The sequence below is a fragment of the Ammospiza caudacuta genome, chromosome 1, assembly GCF_027887145.1.
Source record: "Ammospiza caudacuta isolate bAmmCau1 chromosome 1, bAmmCau1.pri, whole genome shotgun sequence".
Classification (NCBI taxonomy): Eukaryota; Metazoa; Chordata; class Aves; order Passeriformes; family Passerellidae; genus Ammospiza; species Ammospiza caudacuta.
In genome coordinates, this window is record NC_080593.1 from 30,689,846 (window position 1) to 30,714,136 (window position 24,291).

At 39.6% G+C, this 24,291-nt stretch overlaps 1 protein-coding gene across 4 annotated transcripts in view; it reads right to left on the reverse strand.

Moving 5' to 3' along the window:
• The window catches only part of SNX13 (sorting nexin 13), a 62,981-nt gene extending 50,296 nt beyond the window's left edge, over positions 1 to 12,685 (reverse strand). For 3 of the 4 annotated variants that reach the window (XR_009274743.1, XM_058804590.1, XM_058804571.1), the window contains exon 1: positions 12,467 to 12,685. Coding sequence is in view for 2 of the 4 variants with exons in the window: in XM_058804590.1 (XP_058660573.1) it covers positions 12,467 to 12,478 (12 nt within the window). In the remaining 2 variants the exon portion in view is untranslated. The remainder of the gene's footprint in view (positions 1 to 12,466) is intronic. The other variant, XM_058804581.1, reaches the window with a different exon arrangement.
• Between the last annotated feature and the right edge of the window lie 11,606 nt (positions 12,686 to 24,291).

The window sequence follows — 24,291 nt, forward strand, 5'->3', positions numbered from 1 at the left end:
GCACACAGTTTTTGCAAATACAGAAGTGTCAAGGACATAAAGGTACAAAATAAGACAAATTATATAAAATTTGGAACATTCTGGAACTGCACATTGCAGCAGCAGTCATTGAACTTTATTGTTTTGCTTTTTCCTAAACAACTCATCACATGCAAACAGCAGACAACACCTTCAAATTTTATACTGACAAAAATACTAAGATTTTTGTTTCTATCACTTGATGACTTGCTTGAAAGCAGAAATAAACAAATAATTATTTTCAAGTAAATTCCTTAAAACCAGTAGTTTCTTCTAAACAGACTGATAAACCATACATTTCAATACATATCTGCAGGATGTGTGATTTTTTTTTTTTACTGAGAGTTAAACATTTTATATGTGTTTATACATAGTTCACATATACACAAATATTATATATGCACACACAAAATCCAGTACTGTGGTAAGTTGACTGCAGAAAGATTTAGTAATTAATTTCTGATCAACCTTTTAGTACTCTGGCTTCATCAGGCTATAAAATTAGTCATCAAAGAATTTTGTTAAGTTCTTTAACCCATTTGGTAATATTATGTTGCTATTTGCAGCAAAATTTTCAGCATTATTCCACTAAAGTTAACGTGCAACTACTTTGGTCACAGTATTCTTTGCCAGTACATACCACAATTTAATACATCCCAAATACGCAACATTCCTCATCTAAATGAAAAAGTTACTTTAAAAATACTAAGCTAAAAACATAACTTTAGAATATTTTTATCAAGGACTGTACTAAAGATAAAGATTGACTCTACTTGCCTTATTAGGTCAGGTTATAAATCTGAAAGAATACAAGTGGAAGAAGCCAATTCACATTATCTATCATAATTGCTAGGAATCCTCCAATAACAAACATACTCAACAAGATTGAAAATTTATTTCCCCAGTGTCTCTAGTCATAAAGGCTGTTGTCTCTAAATACAGTCATACCACCTATCGTTGCAGAATTATTTTGGGAAATGAAATATTGTGGTTAAAACATTCCTATCCTTTTTACTACTCCTAAAAAATGTTTGTTGGGTATTTTTGTTTGGTTTTTTTAATTTACTAAAAAGGAGGAAAAAAGCTGTAAGTATTAATGCAGTGTTCATAAAGGAAAACCATGTTGAGTTTCTCACCTGTAATGCAAAATGTCACATTTACTGAAGACAGTACTATAATTGCTATCATGGTATTAAAAAAAAACCAAAATTTAACAGAAAGCCACCATAAATGACTTCTCAGAGTGTACTGGCAGCCAAAGACCATCGGCAGGAAAGAAGGTCCAGGCCAAGGAAAAAGGAAAAATATATGCCAGGCAGCATCACCTCAGTCCCTAAGAAGGTTGCAAACAACCAAAAGATCTACCAAGTGCAAATCATGCCTGACCAACCACTTGGTCTCTGCTCAAACAAGTGATGCTGAGGACAAGGGTGGGGCCTTAGATGACGTGCACTTTGCCTTTAGCACAATATCCCACAGCTCCCTTATCACTAAGTTGGTGAGGGACAGGCCAGATGAGTGCATTTAAAGGTGAATGAAAAATGCCAGATGCAAACACATGATCAGCAGTACAGAGTTCAGTGTGCAGCCAGTGAGCAGGTGGGAACCCTCACGGATCAACAGGGGACTGATGATGCCTGAGCAACGTGGGTGATGTGACACAGTGAACTCTCAGTAAAAGGGTGCACAGAATCCCTTAGTGGGGTGAGCACTCACTACACTGGAGAGTTCTGAGGTGTGTCAACAGGCTGGAGAAAGGGGCTGACAGGAACCTCATCAAGTTCAACAAGAACGAGCACAGGTTGGCATAAGGGGTGGACTAACCCCGGGCCACAATACAGTCTGGGGCCCACTCTCTGCGAAGCAGCTCTGCACAAAGACAGGCGGGCTGTAAGGTGAACACAAGTCAGCAGCATGCCATTGTAGCAAAGGTGGCAACAGCATTCTATCCTCTGTCAGCACAAGTGTCACCAGCAGAGACAGCAAAGTGAACCTTCCTCTCCATCTGGAACCATTCATCTCCATCCCTGGAGTCCTGGGTCCAGTTTGGGTCTTCCTGTTACAACACAAATCCATCTGGAAACCAATGGACAAAATCCAATTCCACCACAAAGGATTTGTGCTAAAATAAAATATATTATGAAGCCACACACTGGCTACACTTGCCACCAAGGGAAGGGTAGATTTAGAAAGCTTGTGGTACACCTAATTAACATTCTGACCCCCTTTTATGTGACTGAGAACTAACACTATTTTTAAAGTATTACCCCCTCCCTCCTCTCCCTGGTGCTCACCTTTGTCTTCAAACATAAACAAGTCGTCTCTGGACTCTTACCACCAAAATAATAAAGGGCATCCACTGCCTAAACACTGGGTTCTGAAGAAACAGCTACCAACAACTGTGTTCATGGATTTTACTATTTTGACAGATTTGTTTTGTTCTTTAAATTCCAAGACCTCAGTCAGTGCCAGCATCCTGAACTAGTTTCAGTTTGGACTCCTGCTTGCAGTGATCACCCCTTCACTGTAACTGATTTCTTGTAAAAAATATACTGATAGTTTCACAGCAGTTCTTAAAACTATATAGTGCTTTTTAAGCAGCATCATAATCTACAAGCTGGAAAATGAAATGGATACTAAAAATAGAACTCCAAAGATCAGAGTATGCACCACAAAGAATTTGTTGTCAGTACACAAATAACAAGTAAAATCCCAAGGTGTAAATATAGTCCATTTTTAAGAAACTTAAAACCACTGACAGAATACTAGCACCTTCCTTTGAATATTGTGATGTTGCTCTACTGTTTTCTTCAAAAGTTTAAATTTCATGCAGTTCTCTGAGTGCCACAGGTTTTCTCCAGTTATATAAATAAAATACAGAAACTCTGATACAACCACTATTTCACTACAAATTCCCAGTGGTCTCTCTGAGAGTACATCTGAACTCCTACAGGGCCAAATTTTGTATGAAGCATGCTTGCTGGATGAAGACAAAATAACCATGGAAACAGCTGTTATACAAATTGACGCAAACCTGTACAAAGCTAGAGTAAGCCTAAAAACTTACTGTTCTTCTCAACTGTTTTTTTGGACAGAATATCACACAGTTAGACAAAGTAAAGCAAGAGAAAGAGATCAGTTCAGTGTCAGCAAGTTTTCCAGTAGTTCACAGTATACAAAATTCTACAACCTCTTTAATAAGCAGCTGATGCCTAACTCTTCACAGAATGGACAGTGCCAACACAGAAAATCAGCACTCCGATTTTGCTTTGAATCAGCAAAGGAGAAATTGTTTAAATATTACTGTCTTTTTCTAATGGGATAAATGTAATAGGAATGTAACAGAAACAAATAAAATCTTTCCCCTTCATGTATTTAATATCCTCCTTTTCCAATACCTCATCCAGTCTTTATTGTTTGTGCTTTACCTGCTTGCTTTCCAAAGATGTTTGGCCCCCCATCCCTTTCAGGAAGGCTTGCTCACTCCATGAATGTCTTTGACAGTCCTCTCTGCACCTTTGCCTTTCCCTTCACACCGTTACTGAGACACTGCTGTTTGCTGCCTGCACAACCCTGAGCAACTCCACAGGTTTTATTCAGTGGTGTGCTACAGAACGCTGCTGGCAGCACTGCAGGTGAGTGTAAGCAGAGTGAAGCCTCCTACAACTTCTTCCAAGACTCTGCCCCATGATCTCTGTGCACCTGGTCTCTCTGTGGAAGCAAAGAGCCTGTTGAGTATCCTAGATGAATCTTCTAGCCTCAAGTAGTCATCTTCTTCCTTGTGCAAAATCCGGGCCCAGAATCAGCATGTCAACTGTTTCCTGGATATCTCCCAGGTTCACAAACTTCCTCTCCCACGAAGACACAGAAGAGGGGAAGGGAAGTGTGAATACCTACAAATAACATTATATAAAGGGACAGTTTTTTGAACTTGCTGGAATACTTCATTCTCATACATAAGAGCATGGAATATTTCCAACAAATTTCAATGAATTCAGAGAGGAAAGGAAACCACAGAAATGGCACATCAACTCTTGCCACTTCAAGATTATAGACTAAAACTAATTATAGATTAAACTAATTGAGTCATTTGAATATCCAGCTCCCAGGGCAAGTTTAGAGAAGATATCTAAAAACTTCAATCATTGTCACATGGCCAAGAACAAAAAAAGAAACCTAGCTGGAACTACCAAACCCTATTTGTAAATTTTTCTGGAGGCAGAGATGTGCTCAGAAGTCACAGAAGGGATAGTGACATTCCCTGTTTTCAAAAGAACAGGAATTATTTTGGGTATTCACTCATTTTAGATCTACACAGAAGGAAATGCAGACTGATACTATGCACTTCCTGAGCACCAAAGCATGCAGCTGTTGATTTGGCAACTTATTCTGTGTTCCCACCCTCATGTCCTTCCACAAGACTGGTTCACCAAGGCAAAAGAATTCTTCATGCAGTTGCTACTTAGCTGCTAGACCTGAAACAAGAAGCTGTCAGACCAGCTTGTGTCTGGTGGAGGGGAGAAAACCACTTTAGTAGCAGCCAAACTAGAGCCAGTGAAGTCAAACATGAAATGGCACTCCTAGCATCTTAAATACCTTTATGCATGGACAACATCTAAAGGAAAATATATGGCCATCCCAGTGACAGCAGCAGGAAAACAAAAAAATATATAAAGATAATAATAAAGAAGAGGGAAATGCATGAGAAAAACAAAAGAACAAACAAAAGAAGAATGACACAGCCAGCAAGGTGGAAGCATTCACATACCAGCCCAGGGACACAACTCTACACAGAAACAATGCAGCTACTTTTATCACTGGAAAACAAAAAACCATTTGGTATAATGCATCAAAAAAACCAGAAAATAAGGGAAATTAGAGTTTTAGGCAATTCTCTAGAAATCTAGAGAGAAAAATAAGAAGACTGCAAGCATCATGTTATATTGAGATTGTTAAGAGAGAAAATATATTTCAAACAAAAAAGGTGCCAGTAAAATAAAGTCCAATTAAAAGAAACAGCGATTTGGCAACAGTCAATCATCTTTAATTGGAGAATTCAATAAAGGAAAATATCCAATAAAATAATGTAAGAGCTTAGAAACATTCATAGACACATTGTTTGCTGTTGGTGTCACTATTGCTAATTCACAATCTTAAGAATTTTTAAGAAGCTGCAGTAGAGCAGCTGCCAACTGAAAAACAGACCAGTACCATCTAAAGCCCAGACCTTAAAAACAACTTCAAGAAATAAACATAAAATTTATTTCAAAGTTTTAAGCACACATGCAAGTCAAGCATGAAGCACTAAAGAAGAAATTAAGTACATAGTTGAAAGACCATAAAGCAAGGTACCAGTATTAAGTGCTTGTATACACAAAGCAAGGACAAATTATTTTTAACACACCTACTACACTCTATTAAATTCAGGAAAAAAATGCTGACTGTGAAGAGAAAACCTTTGGTAAATGTGAAAATTTTAAATAAAACATTATTCTCCTAGCCTAATGTTATAAGTAAATAACTTATTATCAAAACAATAAAAATTATTCACGGAAACCAATTTGTTCTCCACAAGATTTTTTTAATTTTATAGAAGAAATAAACAAGCATAAAAAGTAATTACCATTTCATTATATGTACCATCAAATTAAATTTGTAATTCAGGCATTAAATTACAAGATTGAAGCTTCCATAGTATATGATTTTGCTTTACTAAGTTAATGAAATTTCCATTTGTTAGTATTATAATACTAACACTCAAAAATACTAATTTGAGTATACAAACTATAAAGAAAAGTATTTTTCTTCCAGATATGTTAAAAGAGGTTGGATACCTCAATCCCCAATAGGTTTCATTAAAAATTAAGCTATCTATCAGTAACAAATATACCAAGATATACTAGGGAGAGGGGAACAGAACTACAACCACCTGCATAGATTTTTAGAAACAGAATAAAATGCAATCAAATACAGATAAACAGAAATGTGATTTGAAGCACAGAGGTCCTTCAGTGAATAAGGAATATACATTTTTTTACTGATCCCATTATTTTCAAGATATCACAAAAATCATTACAAGGCTTCAGAAAAGTAAGCTGATAGAACAGTATGAAACCCAACCTCAATAAAGTTTTTATTTATTATAATGGACATGGAATGTAAAGGTTTAAGTGGGCCTCACAAAGGAGAAAAGACTCAAGACTCAGAGATATCTCAGCCTGCATCAGCCATTGTTAGAAGAGCAGCAGGGCAACAAGCAAGGCCCCCTGATCTCTCCAAGTCAGGCAGCTCCAGGACCATTCTGACAATCAGCAAGACTTCAAAGCAATCACTCTTTCTGCAGTAACACAGGTTGCACACTTGTTTCCCAAGGCATGTACATCACCAGATTTTCAATTCATCCATGCAGACTGGAATGCCAAATCCTGAATAAGGGGTGACTGGGAACACCACGAACATTTGTTCCCCATTGCTTTTAGTATCACTTAAGAGGTATGTGAGAAATCATTCCAAGTCTGAGGCACTGTTTAATAATTAGCTGGACAGCTGCTGCAAGAATTTTGTTATTCTAGATCATTTTCTACTTGGCCTTGTATAAGAGCGCTGATTGAAGAGTGGAAACACAGGGTGCCCTACAGGATATGTGGCAATTCAAACTTCCTGCTCAAATTCATTCCCTCATATCACAAGAGATAGCCTAACCTGTACTGCCTTAGAGGCACCAGCAGAAGTGCTGAGTAGGCATTCCCTAGAATTGCAAAAATATACTGATGAACAAGAATCTTACAATAATGACAGCTCTGAAATCAAAACATTCCAACACAAACACATGTGATTAAAATAGAACCAGGATCACCCCCTTCCTCTAAAAAGCATGAGATTAAGGGAAGAACTGCAAAGGAACAGACATAAAAGATTAAAAAATAACATTCTAACAAAAGCAAACTGCATTTAAGCAGTTAATACTCTTCAAAGAATGTTCCCAAACTTATGAATGCCCTTGGAAAGAAAATGCATGCAAAGCTCATCCTCCTACTCAGAACTCCAACCACAATGGGATACTGAATTAAGCATTTCAGACATCAGCGGTATCTGTGAACTTTTAATTAGGCCATATGAGCCCTCACATGAACAAACACAGTGCCATTTCCACCTGAAATAAAGAAAAAGTTCTTAAAATTTAGTATTTCTAATTATCAAAAAATCCTTCCAAGTGAACTTGAAGAAAGGACATCATACAAGCCATCTGATGCATGAAGGGATTTAATGGGATCCAAGCCAGCAGAGATGATTTTATTTTCATCTCCTGCTGGCAACTAGTGGACTGACAAACCGGTGAGGTTCAAATCAAATCAGTCTTGTGCTCACTGTCTGAGAAAATAGGCAAAACAGCAGGACTGAAAAGATTTCACTGTCACTGGTAAAAAAGCTTCAAAATAAACTACTGTACTAACCACTGTGGCCAAATTCCATATTCCATGCTAGGAAATCACGAATTTTTCATAACATCCCACTTGAAAAAAAAATAGTTAAAAATTGGTGGGACTTTTTAAATATTTGTAAAATGTCAATGTTAGAATATAGCAATAAATTTGGCTCACACTATTTTAACTGCAACACTGAGATCACATCTCATTCCACACAGAACACAAAGTCAATCAACATTGCAACTTCTTCAGAAATCCATCTCTACTCTCTCAGGATTTTACAGCCACTCCTGTTTTAGAGCAATAATAATCTTTAACAGATCCTCTACAACTGTGACAGAGTAGGAATTGACTTCTTGTCCAAAACAAATGGTAGTTATAAAAGGAGTCCCCCTGGCTGAACAAACCAACTATCTGTGCTTCCTCACAGTACAAACAAACACACATTTCACCTCAAACTTGTAAATCACCATCATGCCATCATCATTTTGAGGTGTGATCCCACAGAAATTATGTAAACAAGGCTTGACTGTTCTTATTCAAACTAGTCAATATGTTTACATCACAAAATAATGCCTTATTTTATTAATTCAGAAATCAGAATATCAGACCTAAGCTTACAATGCCTTGCACTTCTTGAAGCTTCTTGCTCACATAACTGCAAGTGCCAACTGCAATTGATTTCGCTATCATTCCAGCCTTGGTATTCTCAACCAAGCAATGGGGAAAATTGCTAGTGAGACCGCTAAATATTAATCCTTCCACCATTGCAAATAACTTAGATATAATATCAATGAGTTCTCTTCTCTAATAATAGCAATTCTCCCAATGCTAGCTCAAAGCAAACATGCTTTGTCATCTTTGTCAGGGTGGGGAGAAGACCACAAACATATTTAAAAGAGAGATAATTCCCTAGAGTGCAACCAGACAAAGGAAATCATCACTTGGAGCTCCTTCAGCTATCTAACCCAACAAGCTATTACTATTTTTGTTGAAGTAAGGAACTTCATGCTTTTCTTCTTCCACACTCTTTTGGGGAACGGTCCAGACTGACATTTTAGAGTTGTTGCAGAACTCTGCACTCAGTCTCAGCAGTTTAGGCCCAACTGTACACTCTAAGAATAGTCCTGAGTGTTTAGACACTGTTTTACTAGTAGCCAGCAAAATATTTAAAAGCAAGTACTTAGGAATATATGATAACTGTTCTTTGCAAAAGGTTAGTTTTCTTAATTTTATCATTTCTCACATACTTTCAACTGACACTTCACAAATTATAGAGTTATTAAAGGAGCTCAAATAGGAACAATTAGGGACACAACACAGACCAGCTGTAGGGGAAACCTCATTGACAGAAAACACTGAAGGAGAAAGAAGCATTCCACCTCCCAAGGGCTTGCAGCTAATTCTCCAACTAGATCTCATCTAGCAAAACACTGGCACTAAAGAAAGCCCCAGCACACAAGTTCCACAAAAGGACAGAAAACTTATTTATATTTCAGCACCCTGGTAAATGTCTACACATTTGAAAATGGCTCTACCAGCGGAACACAGCTCAGACACATAAAGCACTGGAGCAATCTGCCACTGACATGTATCAAGGAACAGAAAAAGTTAATGCTACAGTACATCAAGCAGTTAACTGTGTTCTGCCTCTTTCAGAGCTGTACTAATATACTTTTCAATGTGCTACTGTTGCAGAAGGGCTAATTCACTATTATTCTAGAGCAAGTTAAGCTGCTGAGTCAACCTTTATTCTTAAAAATCAGGCTAATTTGCTTGGTTTTACTCAGAAACAGTTCTCAATGGCTAGTAGTTAACAGAATTTAACCAAAAAAAAGAAAAGGTTGTTAAATCTCTCTTAAAAACAAAATGTAGATTGTCTAATGGAAAGGAAATACTGCATGTAGTTAGTGAATTATCTTAATCAGTTGGAATAACAAGACATACCAACACATCAGAGCTCATTTAGTATGGCTTGTTCTTAAGTATGGCTTCATTCTTTGAAAAAAAAGTCAAATTTCAAAAACCTTCTCAACTGTTACTAGTACTGCAACAAGTTACTCTTGCTAAGCTGAGAATTAAGTTGTCAAAAATTTAGCTGCTGATAAATTCTGAAGTCCTCCCTAAGCATCTCAAAGTATTTTAATGAGTAGCTGGGGAGGACAAAAAAGGAACCTACTTCTCAGCTGAGATAAAGTGCCCTCTTTAGAGACAACACAGCCTGCCAATGCAGACAGCACAGACTATCAATTTGAAAAACATCTAAAACTTCTTGGAAATTAAGTCAAAATCCTACCGAATGTTTGGTCCATCAGAATTTAAGACACTACTGACCACCAAGAGCCAGAGCTGTAAAACACCAACTGCTTCCCAAAAGCTTCTTGTCCAAAAAGACAAGAGAAAGACCATTGCAACTTGTGTCTGTCATGGCCTCTCCAGATGAGAAAGTGCTGAGGCAGTAAGTCACATGGGAACAGGCCACACGGGCCTGGAAAGCAGAGGAGACATCTGATGAACAAGAAAAGGGGAACAAGTGAAAAGGCACGGAATGGCCAACACAACAGACCAAGGAAATTATAACCACAGCAGGACTCTAAACACATGCCAACAGAATGTATTCAACATTACTGCAGAAATAAGTTTTATGGTGAAAAATCTGGAAATGCCATTTGCCAGCTAGGTAAATAAATGTATGTGCTTGGCATCCAACAGCATGAGTTTTGAATGCAACTAAAATAAGATGGGCAGAAAGGGCCAAATAAAAAACAGGCAGAGTATTTTTTCCTGACAGGAAGTGTGATCTTCCCCTGAAATTACTGATTACAAAATCCTAATCCTAACTGCATTCAGCAAAACTGAAACAAATTTGCTGGGGTCTGCATATACCAATACAGCCAAAGGATGTAGCAAACTGACCTTGAAAAACTCAACACTTTGTTACTGCATGATAACGATTCGTGTAAAACCTGATCTGCCCTTCTTTCATTCTTAAACTTATTTAAGAAAAAATATTTTCTATATCAGTAAGTTATAAAACTAGCAGTTATAGTAGGGGAAGTGGATCTAAATCTAAAAACACAATTACAGTGATTCTGGCCACTCTAGACAGTAACAGACTGGACAAGGCCATAAATATCCAGCACCAAAAACCAGTGCAGTTTTTGCTACTAATGTCAGTTCACCATACAGTCAATCTCAATTTTCATATAAAAAGAAATCACATATCAGTAGACTTGAAACAATATCCATATTCCTCCAAAGAGTGGTAAGGGTTCATGGGTGCAACTGTGCACAGCTTCCCCAGGCTGTTTTAGCTACCAAGTCATCTTTGGAACACCCAGAAAAGCTCACAGGGAAAGGACTCCTCCAGTCCACCTTAGGTGGGCATTCCCCACAACTGCTTTTCAGACAGGCAAGGCCTGAACTTTTGCTAGACTCCCTTAAAATTTACTTTCATCTCAACAGTGGAACACTTCACCTTGAAGCACCTACAAGCAACATATGTACAGGAACTAGAAGAAGGGAATGTCAGAACCCTCTCCTCCTAACACCAGGGATAAGTGTCATAACTGGTCATCACACATGAAATCATTAAACTTTATCTCAAAAAGCCAATGGATTGTCATCCACATTGCTATTCACAGAATTTCAACACTGTTAAAAAAAAAGAAAATTCAGTTCCAAGATAACATGTCTTGGATGGGCACACACAGCCACCACCAGAAGGAACAAACAGTCCAGTAGGAGGAACCGACCCAGAACGTTCTATGCTGCCCTTAAAATAATCTAAATTACTATGGCTAAGAGTCATAGCCATCACACTCACCAACTCTTTAATGCAGCTTATTAAACCTGACCACCTACCAAATACTCACAATTCAAAAATAGGTCATATATTTTTACAGGTTTAACTCATTCTGCAAATTTTACCTACCTGGGGATATCTGGCTCTACTGAACTGCTTTCAGAATACCCCAAAACTTTGAACTGATGCAAATTAAAACATGGAAGACACTGTTTAATACCATTCAGGAAAGTAAAGCTGAAAAGTTCAGGTGTTCGAAAGTAAGCCTTTACCCTGCAAGATTTAAGACAACTCACTTTTGGATGAATAACCTCCACTGTGGAATAATACGACAAATTATAAAACACGGGTATCACAGTCATTGTATTGCAGAAGTATCTGCACTCAGGACACCTTGCTGGCATTAAAAATAGAAAATCAATTGCTCTTTGTAGACAAAACAGAAAACGGGTAAAGTCTAATTTCCAGTAACTGGAAAGCACTGCCAGATTCCACCTTTTAGAATGCCTTTGGACACAGTAGACATTTATAGCCCAGGCTGATCCTCAAATACCTGCCTGCCTCACCGCCCAGCTGCTTCGGGACAGAAACCCTCCACCAGGCAGAGGTGAAGCCAACTTCTAAGGATTACCTACTGACACAAACTCCGGCAAGCACAGCCGAACCGCTCCGCTTAAGCCCTCCAAGAAAACAAACACGGAGCCTTTACCAAGCCACCGCGGAGAAGGAGGCCAGAGGGGCTGAAGCCGGAGCGGGGCCCAGGCGAGGGCACCTCCCCGGCGCGGCCCAGGGCCGAGGAGGGTTCCTCCTCACCAAGTGCGCTCCGCTGCGCTCCTCCAGACACGGGCCCGCCGCGGGGGCGCGGCCCCACGGGCCCTCTCCGGGCAGCGCAGCCCGGCCGTCTGCGGACCGCGTCGGAACAGGGACCGGGCCCAGGCGCCGCACGGAGCGGGCACGGCGGACCGGGCTCCGCCGCGGAGCCGGAGCGCCCCGCTCCCGTCCCGCCCTGCCGGGAGAGGACGGAGGCTGATAAGAGGGGCCCGGCGCTGCCCTGGGCGAGCCGGCCAGCGGCTCTGCCCTCCGCGGCCAAGGGGAAAACTGCCAGCCGCCGAGACAACTCGGAGGCCCCGTCGGAGGGCTCAGCCACGGCGCTGAGCGCCCGGGCGGACAGCGAGCCGCTCCCCGCGCTCCCGCACCTCCTCGGCAGCGCTCTTACCTCTGTTAACATTATTACCCCGCTGCGCTGCGGCGGCGCCTCGGCGGCTCTAGCCCCGCAGCATGGTGAAGCCTGGCGGCCGCGCGGAAAGCTACCCCGCACCCCGCGGGGAGGGGAGGCGAGGCGAGCGCCGCCAGCCCCCGCCGCCGCCCCGCTCAGCGCCCGCCCGCCGGCCCCGGCCCCGCTGCCGCCCTCGCAGCCCGGTCCGGAGCGGCCGCCATCTTGGGACGGCTACGTGCGCCACCGCCCCGCCCCGCCCGCCCAGCGGGGCCGCGGGACCGCCCCTGCTGGGGCCGGCGCTCCGCTCCGCGCCCGGCCCGGCCCGGCCCGGCCCGCGCTGCGCCTTCCCGGTGCTACCGGCACCGGCCCTTGGCGGGGTCCGGCCGCCAGGCACGGAGCTCGAAACTGCGGGTCGGGTTTTTTTCCCCTCTCTCCCTTTATGTGACCTGTCTTAGAGCTCTTCAGTGTCAGGCAACTGTGCTGCGGACGCTAATCGAAATATTTTGTTAAATTTCTGACCAAGCAGCGCATCTCTCATCCCCCAGTGATGTGTGCGGCGCTGCGCGTCTTTCCCTGTTCTAGATGCTAAGGAAGAGCGCATGTCCTATCTGGAGCACAAGTCCTTTGGGAAGCGGCTGAGGGAGCTGGGGTTGCTTAGCCTGGAAAAAAGGAAAGTCAGGGGTGACCTTATCACTCTGTACAAGTGCCTGAAAGGAGGCTGTAACCCGCCGGGGGTCTCTTCTCCCAGGCAACCAGCGGCAGGGCGGGAGGACACAGTCTTAAGCTGCACCAGAGGAGGTTTAGGTTGGATATTAGGAAGAATTTATTCACGAAAGTGCGCTTAGGCATTGGAGTGGGCCGCCCAGGGAGGTGGCGGAGTCGCTGTCCCTGAGGTGTTTAAGGAAAGGCTGGATGTGGCACTCAGTGTCATGGATCGTTTGGACTCGACGATCTCAGGTCTTTTCCAAGCTCAATGATTTTGTGAAAGAAATTTATATAGCCTGTTACCTACTCTATTGCTAAGTAATGGCAATATGAAGTATGGAACAGAAACATATCTCCTCGGAAACAGAGCCATGTCTGCCCCAGCTCAGAGAACCCTGGGGTGATTTGCCCCCATCAGTGTAGTATTTGAATACACAGAAATATTCCTGTCTGAAACTTGCTCTTCCTTTAAGCACAGTTCTGTGGGCTTTGCTTTTTCACTAGACTTTGGGTTACACAGTTAACCTTAGGTGCATTAGGAGAGTAGGAGCAAGTGGGATTTTTTTCCTGCATTGCCAGTAACAACATGCACACCAAAGTAGTAATGGTTTGCAGGAAAGATGGAGGAAAAACAACACTACTATTTTAATGTGAAGAAAACCAACCTTCTTCAATTGCAGGGTTTTTTCTCCCGCAATAAAAGCAGAATGTGTTTTCTTGTAGAAATGTGAAGGGCATTAAGCAGTTCTTAAGGCTGATGGGTTTTGCAGAAGTTCTGTAATTTTCCCAGGTATTGTTAAATACTTAATGTTTCATGGTTGACCACTTCTTAGTTTTATTTGTGAGTATTACTGAGTTTCAGTTTTACTCATACAACTGTTTTTCCCCTGTTAGAGACCCATCTGTTAGTCATGTGAAGCAAAAAGAGCAAACTCTTGATACTAATAAGTGTTTATTTGCCTTTTATAAATAATAAAAAATACTAAGTTTTCTAAGTGTCTAATAAGCCTTTTACTTCAGAGTCTGTAATTTTGAATGTTTCATGTTAGCAGTACTCTTTCCCCCAAGCTGATCCCTCAGGGAAAATCCAAATCTGGCTGCACAAACAACTCTTCTTTAAACCATAGGCTTGGCAATAACAGCACCATGCAGAGGTTTTGCACATGGTATTTCACCACCTTGATAAATTAGAAATTGTTCAAAACCATTGAGAAATGGGAGTTGTGAAATACAAATTCCAGTGTATTTCTTTGGTCCCCTAAAATTGTGTAGGTGCTTATTTGGCTGATGTATACGTATACAACTAGGATCCATATTTGTGGCTTTTACTGTGCTTCAAGTCAAGCAAATAATGCCCTGTGCTCACATCTGTGCTACGGGAGATCCTGAAGGTACCCATTAAATAGCAAGGTGATCAGTAAATGATGAGTAGTGTGTAACTATGAAAAAACTTCAGTGTATACTTGGGTAGCAGGAAATAGAATGAAAATAGGTAAAGCTCCTACTGCTTGATGTGTCATTGAGTCAATAAATATGTCCTTTGGGCAAGGCACAGTATCATAAACTGATAAGATAAATTACCTATTTCATAAAATGTAAGGGTTAAGCAGGATGTAAAAAATCTCATTATATTGATGAATATATATAAATAATAGTGACTGAACCAAGGTAATAGCCTAGACAAACAAACTTTCTAGGCACTGTATCTCTTTACCTTGTGTTTTTAGGTATAGCAGTTAAGGTTTTCAAAATAAATAATCCCTTTTGAAAACTTACTGCAAAGATGTATATATCCTGAGTGCACTGATGGAGAAGAAAAGCAAATCTTACACAAATCTCCCAGCAAGATGAAGTCCTAATTAATACTTTGTACTTGAATTTGCCCCTACTTCTGCTTGGAATTTGGCCACCCAACAGCATCTTAGTCTGGGAAGCACCTTCTGTTCTTGAACTGCTGGAATAAACCTTCCAGTACTTCTGCTGAAAACTGTTATCTGATTTAACAGCAATCAGCACAACCTTAGTACTGTTCCAAACTGTTACTAATGCTAGAATCCATTGTTCTAATTTTTGGTCAATACATCTCAACTTCAAAAGGGAAAGGCAGTGTGTAATTGGAACAGCAAGGAGTGAGGCTGTGAGGAAGGGCTGAACCACATAGACTCAAGGCAGATGAAGAAGCAGCCTTATAAAGGAGAGGTGAGAAGGAGCAGCAGCTTGGGAACAGGATGATATCAGGGAATTCTTGAAAAACTGCTGGGAGGAAGAGAAAACAAACAAGCAGTTCTGTTGGCAGTTCTCATTCTTATAATAAACTGAAAAAATGTACACTTTTTTTTCCTTAGGAAAGAGGGTGTTTCTAAATTAGTGTGAGCAGGTCTAGAAATGAGGCTTCAGCAAAGATGGAAAGAATTATCAGTGGTAGGCCAGAAGCACTAGAACACTTGTTTCCCTGAGCCCATCTTCCAGTGCCAATAATCCCAACAGACTTGATGAGTCATCAGTAAGAGAGTTTTATCCGTGTCATCCTTTTGTGTTTATTACACACAGCTCAGGACAGGCACTGCAACAAGCCAGCATTTTACCAGCTGCAGGGCAGCCACGTTAGCACCACGCTCATCCAGGCAGAGCAGTACACACCTTATTTTTCATGTCACTTCCACAAGCCCACAAGCATGGTGTGAAGTACTGTGTTAGGGCAAGTATTTATATCTGCAGTCAAAGGCAAACCTGGCAGAAAGTGTTTGCACTCAGTCCTTAAAATACTCACAGAGTTTCTTTCTCTTAGACCTAGACAAATGCTTAGCTCATCTAGAAGGAGTACCTGAAAGCTGATGGCTGTGAATACCTTCATAGTTATAAAACAACTCTGACCTGTTGCCAAACATGTCACTGTTCTTTGCACTCATTACAGGTTTCACTACAAGCTAAAGGAGGGGTCTGATGCTCTAGATCCACATTTTGAAGTCCCACGGGGGACATTGGGAGCCATGGGGCTGTCTACTGAAATGATGATGAATGCAGCATTAAAATCTGAAATACAGAGATAGCACCTTCAGGCTCTACATCCAGAAGTTTATAAAGATTTTGAAAAGTAAAGCATGGAAAGTGCACTAAGTAAAGAGACAAAAATATAGTCATGAGGGGGAGGACATGACACGCACAGAAGCAGGGGCATAAGCAGGATTTAGCAATAAAAGAGCAACTGTGCCAACTTGCAGCAAAGCACAAAGGAGTGCAAATTATTTTCCAGCCCTGAAAGGAGGGCAGTTCCACAACCTAAATAACTGTTAGCTCACCAGCTTATGAAAAATTAAATTGGTGACCTAATTGCCATCATGATAACCTCTGAAAGAGCAGTAGCCTGCATTTGGAGAGTAAAAGGTTATGTTGTCATGACCTGTACAAGAAAACAAGCGAAGACTAAGGAAAGGGGAAACTACAGGCAGGGTTGGGGGAGGGACAGACTGAGAGAACAACAGACAGATTTTGCTTTGCAAAGCAGTTTTATGGAAGTGGCTACAAGACTGTTTCTAACATCAGTAAGCCTGAACTTCTGTACCTTTTTTTAAAATCTAGAAAGATCTTTTACAGAATTATTTCTGAATGCTGTAATTAATTCTGATTGTCCATAACAACTGATGCAAATCAAAGTTTGGCTTCTGTTCTCTTGTTTAAGTTGCTTGTATCTCAGGCTGGCAGTATGGTTAGTTTGCATAGGGTTGTTCAGTTTGGGATTCACTCTTTTTGTTGGAGGAGAAGGTGGAGAAGAGGTGGAGAAGATGGAGAAGGAGGAGAAGATCTGAAGAATTTGTAGTCATTAAATATTTCAAGTGTTAAGTCTTAACTGTTTAAGTGCATTTCTCTGTGATTGCATTCCATTCCATTTCAAATAAGGTCACATGACCCTGAAAGTCTACATAGCAACATGATTGAAAGGGGAACTCAAAGTATCTTTTAAGTGTAAAATTTGAATATTCTGTTATTTCAGGATGTTGCCAATTCTAAGCTCTTTGATCTGAGTGGCCTGATCAGAAGTTTTGTTTCTGGTCAGGATCACAACTGCATAATGTCCAATTAAATATCTCCTTCACTTTAAGCTTTTTCATCATTCACCTGAGATGCAGCACAGACAGAAGATGCAAGGGTGTATGTGAAAGGGCCACTTGAAGCAATATGATGTTGAGCATTAGATTAATAATTACTGAAGAAGCATCAGCTTTAATTCCTGCTTCATCCTTTGCAATAAGGATACAATATCTCCCCAATGTTCATGTTCTCAGAATTGTTTATGGGAGGCTGAAATTTCTTTTCAAGCTTTTGCCAGCTTACGTCTTTGCTATAGTGAACATTTTGTATTCAAGCAGCTTTCTGCAGCTAGACAGACTAGACAGACATTGTTTGCCTTAGCGTCTTAATCCTAGTTGTCTAAGTAAGTATTAGAATAAAGATAAGCTATATTTTTAATACAAAGAGAACTTTCAAAATTATGGTGTCTCTTTCAGAAGTCTATCAGAAGTCTATCACAACTAGAATCACATCAGAATTATAACATAGATGTTAGTCATCAGCTGCATAGCTTCTGGCTGGGGATTTTTTTGCACACAAACAGAAGGCTTCCTATGCTATTTGTACGCTGCTGATACAAAGGCAAGCAAGGTAGAATGCAACAAAGTGTTTAGAAAAGTCACCTTAATTCTTAGAATTCCTTTGGAAACAATCAGTGCAATTCTTTATCTGACTGACATGATAATTTGTAGATTAAACGGTTACATGGAATTTTTATTCTATGTTATGGTAAATGATCTCACTTCTTTCAAGTGGCTCAAGAGCCATGAAAGCATATTTGTGATTTAAAGATATTTCTATTGCTCTTCAGACTATTTGCCCAAGCTAGACCTGGAATCAACAACTGCCCATTGCAAAAGGGTTTGGATGGTTTCTCTTCAGAGATCTGAACCCATGAGTGTATCTGGCAGGTACATCAGCCTATGTGACTGTATAAAAGGTATCAAAAGGATCCTTCAAAAGGATACTTTTGGTATTCTCTCAAGCATGCATATGCACAATTTTAGAATGTACTGCAAACACTTTTTGTACATAGATTTTAGTTTTGTTCGGTGATGGTGTCACAGTGCACTCAGTTTACTTTTCTGGTAAGAAGAATTTGTTTGTATTATTCCATCATAATTATCCTTCCAGGCCTTAGGTGTAGGTCCCAAGCAGGAGTTTGGGTATGCATTTTCAGGTTACAAATTGCTACAGTAATGATTACAGTGATACCAGTGCTGTAATTGTTACAATTATGCAGAATTTTGCCAGCGTCTTAAGAACAAGATTAGTATGTCCAACGGCACAGAGAACACAAAATAAGTTATATTTAAAACATTTTGGGAGCAAATGTCCACTTAATAAGATTAACAACAATTAAAAAAAAAAGACAAATAGGAAGCAAAGTTATTCATTATGCATTAAAAAAATTAGCATCATTTACCATATTTGTATTCTACAAAATGGTGTCTATTGTGTCCTCTTACATAAATCCAGATGAAGATATCATCCAGAGAAATCTAAGAAGCCTGACTTACTGTACTGCAGTTAACACATGGTACAAAAGGTTCTTGGTAAGGAAATGTATTTAAAAAAAATATCTGAGCAGAGGGGCATTAGAAATTATTCTAAAACTTCTTTTTATTTTTTTTTTAAGCAGTGTTTTCCTCTGAGTCGTAAAAGCCTAATCCATAATCAATAAAAATTTCTAGGACAGTTGGTCTGCTTATAGGGGAGGGATGTGAGGGAGAAAAAGAGAAGAATCTAATAGCTATGAGTAAAATAAATATTGTGTCTGCAGTATCAGCAACCTCAGGTGTTCAGAGCCGTTAGCCAGGCCCTAAGAATCATGACATTGGAGCTGGAGGTTGTTTACATTTTCTTTGTCTCCTGAACCTGTAAGAAATTTTCAAGTCATATTTTCATTAGGCCTTGCTTTGCAGTCATAAACACTGCAAAATCTTTTAAAAGTCTATTTCCTCTGGCAATAAATTACTTGGCTCCAAAAACTGTAAGAAAGAAGCTAAATATTTTAAGTTATAGTAAACTTTTAGGATTTGGCAAAAACTGTGAGAATACTGGAGAGCTTATTATACTTTCTTCCCACTGTGCATCACTGATGTTTGCATCTTGTCTGTGTGTGAAGGACTATTAGTGCTGTATGTGCTCCCAGAACAGAAGCTTTAGACCTTTGAAGCCACTTTGGGGATTGTCTGAATTCTTCTGCTCGTTTGTTTTGCTGCACACTTACAGCAGTTTTGTTCTTAGCAAACACTGATGCAACTACAAAATGTAGAGATTTGATTTAACCACTGGAAACAGCTACAGTATGTTCAAACACCTGAAACAAATATGCTGCTTGTAGTGCATTAGGAAGAGGCAGCACAGAGGAGTGCAACAGTCTTTGCTTTTTGCTTGTTTGAGTACCAACATTTCCTCTGGTTATCTTGGACGCTCACAGTACTCTCCCCTGTGGACTTTACAACAGAAATCTGTGTCTGCTCCCCTGAAGGAGCATTAAAAACTGCTCCTATGTCAATGCCAAATTGGTTTTCATGTATTAGAAGGACTACCAAGTTCTTCCTTCACCAGAAAAACCTGTTCCTCAGGCACTCCTCTTCCTCATTTTTGCACGCATAGTCAGAGGCCATTACAAAGAATTTAATTTGGGCGGATTTTATATACAAGATATGTCCCTGAGTAAAGATTTGATCCTCTAACTGTTTCCATGGTTTGTTTGCTTTAATTTTGACAATATGTTTTTCTCCTTAAGTTTTTTACAAGTTTGGTTTTCTGGTTTTGGAGTTTTTTCCCTAATGTTATAGTTTGATAAAAGAGAAAAAAAAATCTCTGATTGTGTATGTACTTCCTTCACTTTTCCAGGAGGACTAAATGCCACTAGTCCTTTCTCATAATTAACATCCAGTTCCCAGAAAGACAGACCCTTTCTCCACAGTTTATTGTGAAAGAATTGGAACCATGTGTGCCACTACTGCTGACATGAGGACATCAGCAGTACATCTAAGGTCACAAAGGATCAGCAAGGGCGTCATCTTAGATAGGATTTTGCAGAGTGACTCACACGTCTGAGTATTAATCCTTGCAGCAAAGACATACCCTAAAGTAGGACGGTGAAATTTTCCATGATAAATCCCATAATTTCCTGATAATTCCTGTTCTTTCTTAAAATAGTTCCTCTGGAAATGCCAACTTGAAGAGGATTTGTAAGCTTAAAATGCATGTTTAGTCTTTCCCTTTCTCCTTGATGTCAGTGGGTTTAACAAAGGATATCACTTTTTCTTCAGGCTGAGAATACACTACTTCAGGCTTACTTATGTCCCATATTACAAGCAGTACAGATGCTGCAGTCCAAACATAGTCTCAAGCAAAAGTACAATCACAGGGATTTTGTTTGAAAACACTGAATATAAACATCAATTGACCCAGACTACTCTGGAGTGAAAGTTGAGATTGCAAAGTAAAAAACTAAGCTAAAACCTGTGTAACAACTATGCACAGGAGTCTGCAATGTATTTTTCAGCTGAAATTTAGATCTGCTTAGTCATCATAGTGATGAAGATTTTGGATTTACACAGATAACTGCCAGAAAAAGCCTGATTTACACCAAACTCACCAGTGCTTTGGAGGTGAGAAAAGAGAAAAGATGTGTTCTGTCCAAGCCTAATACATGACTGATCTGAACATTGTTATTTTGAATTTTTATCCACCTATTAAAAACTTGGCAATTAGAAACAATTAGGTGCATCAAGTTCTTCCTCAATACATGATGCAATTAAAAACTTATGTAATGCCTTCAGGTGTTGCCAGAGTTAAAAACGAAACAGCACCTCTAATTTAAGTTGCAAATTATCTGACAGAAGTGACAAAGAATAGGACTGGAACAAATATTTTCCAGTTACAAAACAGAAATCAGCTGCACTAGATCTTTTCTTGCTTCTTTCTGGAGCAGTGCAATGAACACACAGTAGAAAGTATATCAGGAGAAAGAAACAAAACTAAGTTAGAATAAAATACTTGTTAAAAAAAAAAAGATTTAAAAAAATAAAAATAGAATTACCATCCCATTTACATCCAGCCATGGAAAATGAACATCTTCCTTGCAAAGTCTAGTGGTCCTTGCAAAGTCTATCCATCTGTAACATCTCTGCTCGCTCAGTGCCATTTTTATTTTTTCTTTTGTTCTTCACCCTGCAATATCTGGTTGTAATACTTTCTTAATTCTATTCCTCCATTTTCACAGGGAAATATGCTTCCTTTCAGTTCCTAGGCCCCTGGTGCGGCAACAACTCCATATTCCTTTCAGAAATGCCCCTCTTTCTCACAGCTCAGCATGAATGTGTCTTTTGCTTGCCACCTGGGCAAAGTGCCGTCCCAGGGGAGTGAGCAAGCTGCCAGGATTCATCTGTCTTCTGCCCCTCCCTCAAACCAAAGAGCTTCTACCTCTGAGAAGAAATGTGCTCTGGGATAAGCCTGATGGTAGCTACCAAAAGCATTTCTGGATAGAATGTTCTCACTAATGGGGAAAGGATATGTTTGCTCTGTAACTTTAAACTGTATAGCTTTTCAGTAAATGTGAAACAGCTTTAAATGGAAAAATCAAATAGAGCTCATCACTATAGCAGGTTCTGGGGTTGCTTTTGTTGCTTGACCTAAAGCTGCCATCTGTGAAGACATGTGCTTGAGCCATGTGATGATGAAAGATTCTGCTGTAGGCAAGCAAGTTTTTGTCCTTCCTCTTGGAAAAGAAATGCCTACGGGGATCCTAAAGTCTTAGAAAACTGGGTAAGTAGAAAAAAAATGCATTTCTAGTTTGTGATAGGGGTACCACTGAATTCAAAACCCTACATTTTGGGTACTCATAATGCTTTAAATCTTCAAAAACTTTTGCATGTGTTAACATTACTACTGGAATAACTTTTATAATCACTCAATGCACAGAACTTATATTTATACTTTAACACAAATATGTTAAACTGTCTATAGGACTGTAACCAAAGAACATTTAGGCATCTTCTGCCACCTGCTACTGACAGAGGTAACTGTATTCCAAACAGTGTTCCACAAGCAGATTAATATTTAAAAATATGTGATCAGTCTTCTTCTCCAAAATTTGGAGATTTCCAGGACACAGAAGACCTCTTTAGCAGTCTTTATCCAAAAATAACTGTAAAGAGATGGAGCTCTGTTCCACAAGGACATTTATTTCTGTGAGGATGAGGAAAAATACTTTCCTTACCTTAGGTGAGAGATGTGAATAGAATTCCATTTATTCATCCAGGTCCACATAGCTGGGCCTAGGCTGGCTGCACAGAACTTTGCAGAGCCTTTGTAAACAGTTTCTTAAATTTTTGTGTTATATAGAGAGAAAGTTCAATTGTGGAATGAATTACAATGAATTGGAATGAATCTAGAGTGAATTGGAGTCCTGCATTCAAGCTAGAGAAAGCAAAACTACATTTATTTCCATGGAACATTTTCCTTTTTTTTTCTTTGACGTTAACACACTCATCATGTATGTAAAGTACACAGCTGCTGATTAAAAGATTGCAAGAGAGATGCAAAAAAAATCTTTTTAAACATACAGAATGAAATAGTTTGAGTGGCATTTTGTGATGTGTTTTCCAATTAGGAATGACATTTAATTTTAAGAGTTGAGCTGTGTTTAAGATAGCATTTTATTGGCTCAGGTGCATGTGCCAACTAGTGTGATTACTGATTGGAACTCCCAGGGTTCTAGGCACAGATACATGGTCCCTTACACCTTTTTCCACTAGTCTCAGTTTTAATGTGTAGGGCTAGACTTACTGTTGTGAATGACACAACCCCAAATTTATTTTTGCTTCCAGTTTTTATGTACTATGTATGTTTCTAGATTATTAAGGAATCAGTAGGTTTAAGATCTTTACTGACTTCACCAATATTGGTGGTCAATATTGGTGGTATACCCTTCTCTTCAACAACAAGGTAAAATAAAGCTTGTCATGCAGACCACAAACTGTCAGAAGGTCAGTTTTGAGGTGTGTAGGCATTAGGACTGATTTGACAGTTTTCACATTAAAATCCTATGGTTGAACTAATAAATAACTAATAATGTCCTTTCTTAATAATAGACATTTTAAAGTTGATTATCTAAAAATGGCAACATTTACAAGGAAAATTCACTTTTTAAAAGTACCCCAACTGTATGAGAGGCTTCATAGAAATAAGCAAAACTACATCTATGCTGGTAGCTTGCAAATAAGAAGCTGCAGTGATGGCTCACACTCCCATTAACCTGACACCAATTGACTCTGTCTCCTCACATGCCCAGCTGCTCACTCCCAGCATCTTCCTTAGCGCTGCCACAGGCAGGGAGGCTTTTGAGCAGGCACAGTCAGGCAAGTTAAAGAGCACATGCACCCATTTTTGCATGTAATCAGCAGGATTTAATCACATTAAACAGACTGTATAATCATGACCTGATTCTGCAAAACTGTGAGTTTGAGTTTTGCATCTTAAACGACTGCACATCTTAATCATGTTACAGCTTATATGATGCTAAGCACAAAGCTGGAGACCTGTGCTGAGGAAATCTATTTCCACTTCAATTGGGTGCAGGTGACAGCACTACTGAAGGAAAACTGTGATGAGGGAATTAGTAGGTTGGATATGGGCTTTTTATATAATATCAAAAATAGGTGTGCCACAAAATAAAATGAGGAAGGACAGAGAACCAGATTATTTCCTGTTTTGCCTTTAGACACTTGTTTTCTTTGAAATGCTTGCATGTCTTTAAAAATGCTTTAAGCAAACTGCCTGGATTAAATCAAAACAGTAATTATGATTTCATAAGTTATTCTGTATCTTTTAGGACTGAGGCTTTGATCTCTGACTTGCTACGTTATATTAGTATTTATTACAGATCACCATGCTGTTGCTTGACAAATAGGAAATCTTTCATTATGCCGGGACTTACATATAGTTAAAGTATCTTGCTGGGACTATAAAAATAATCTTTTTTCCTATATAAGCTTAATTCTATAGTTCAATTTTGGTTTTTATGAGCAATA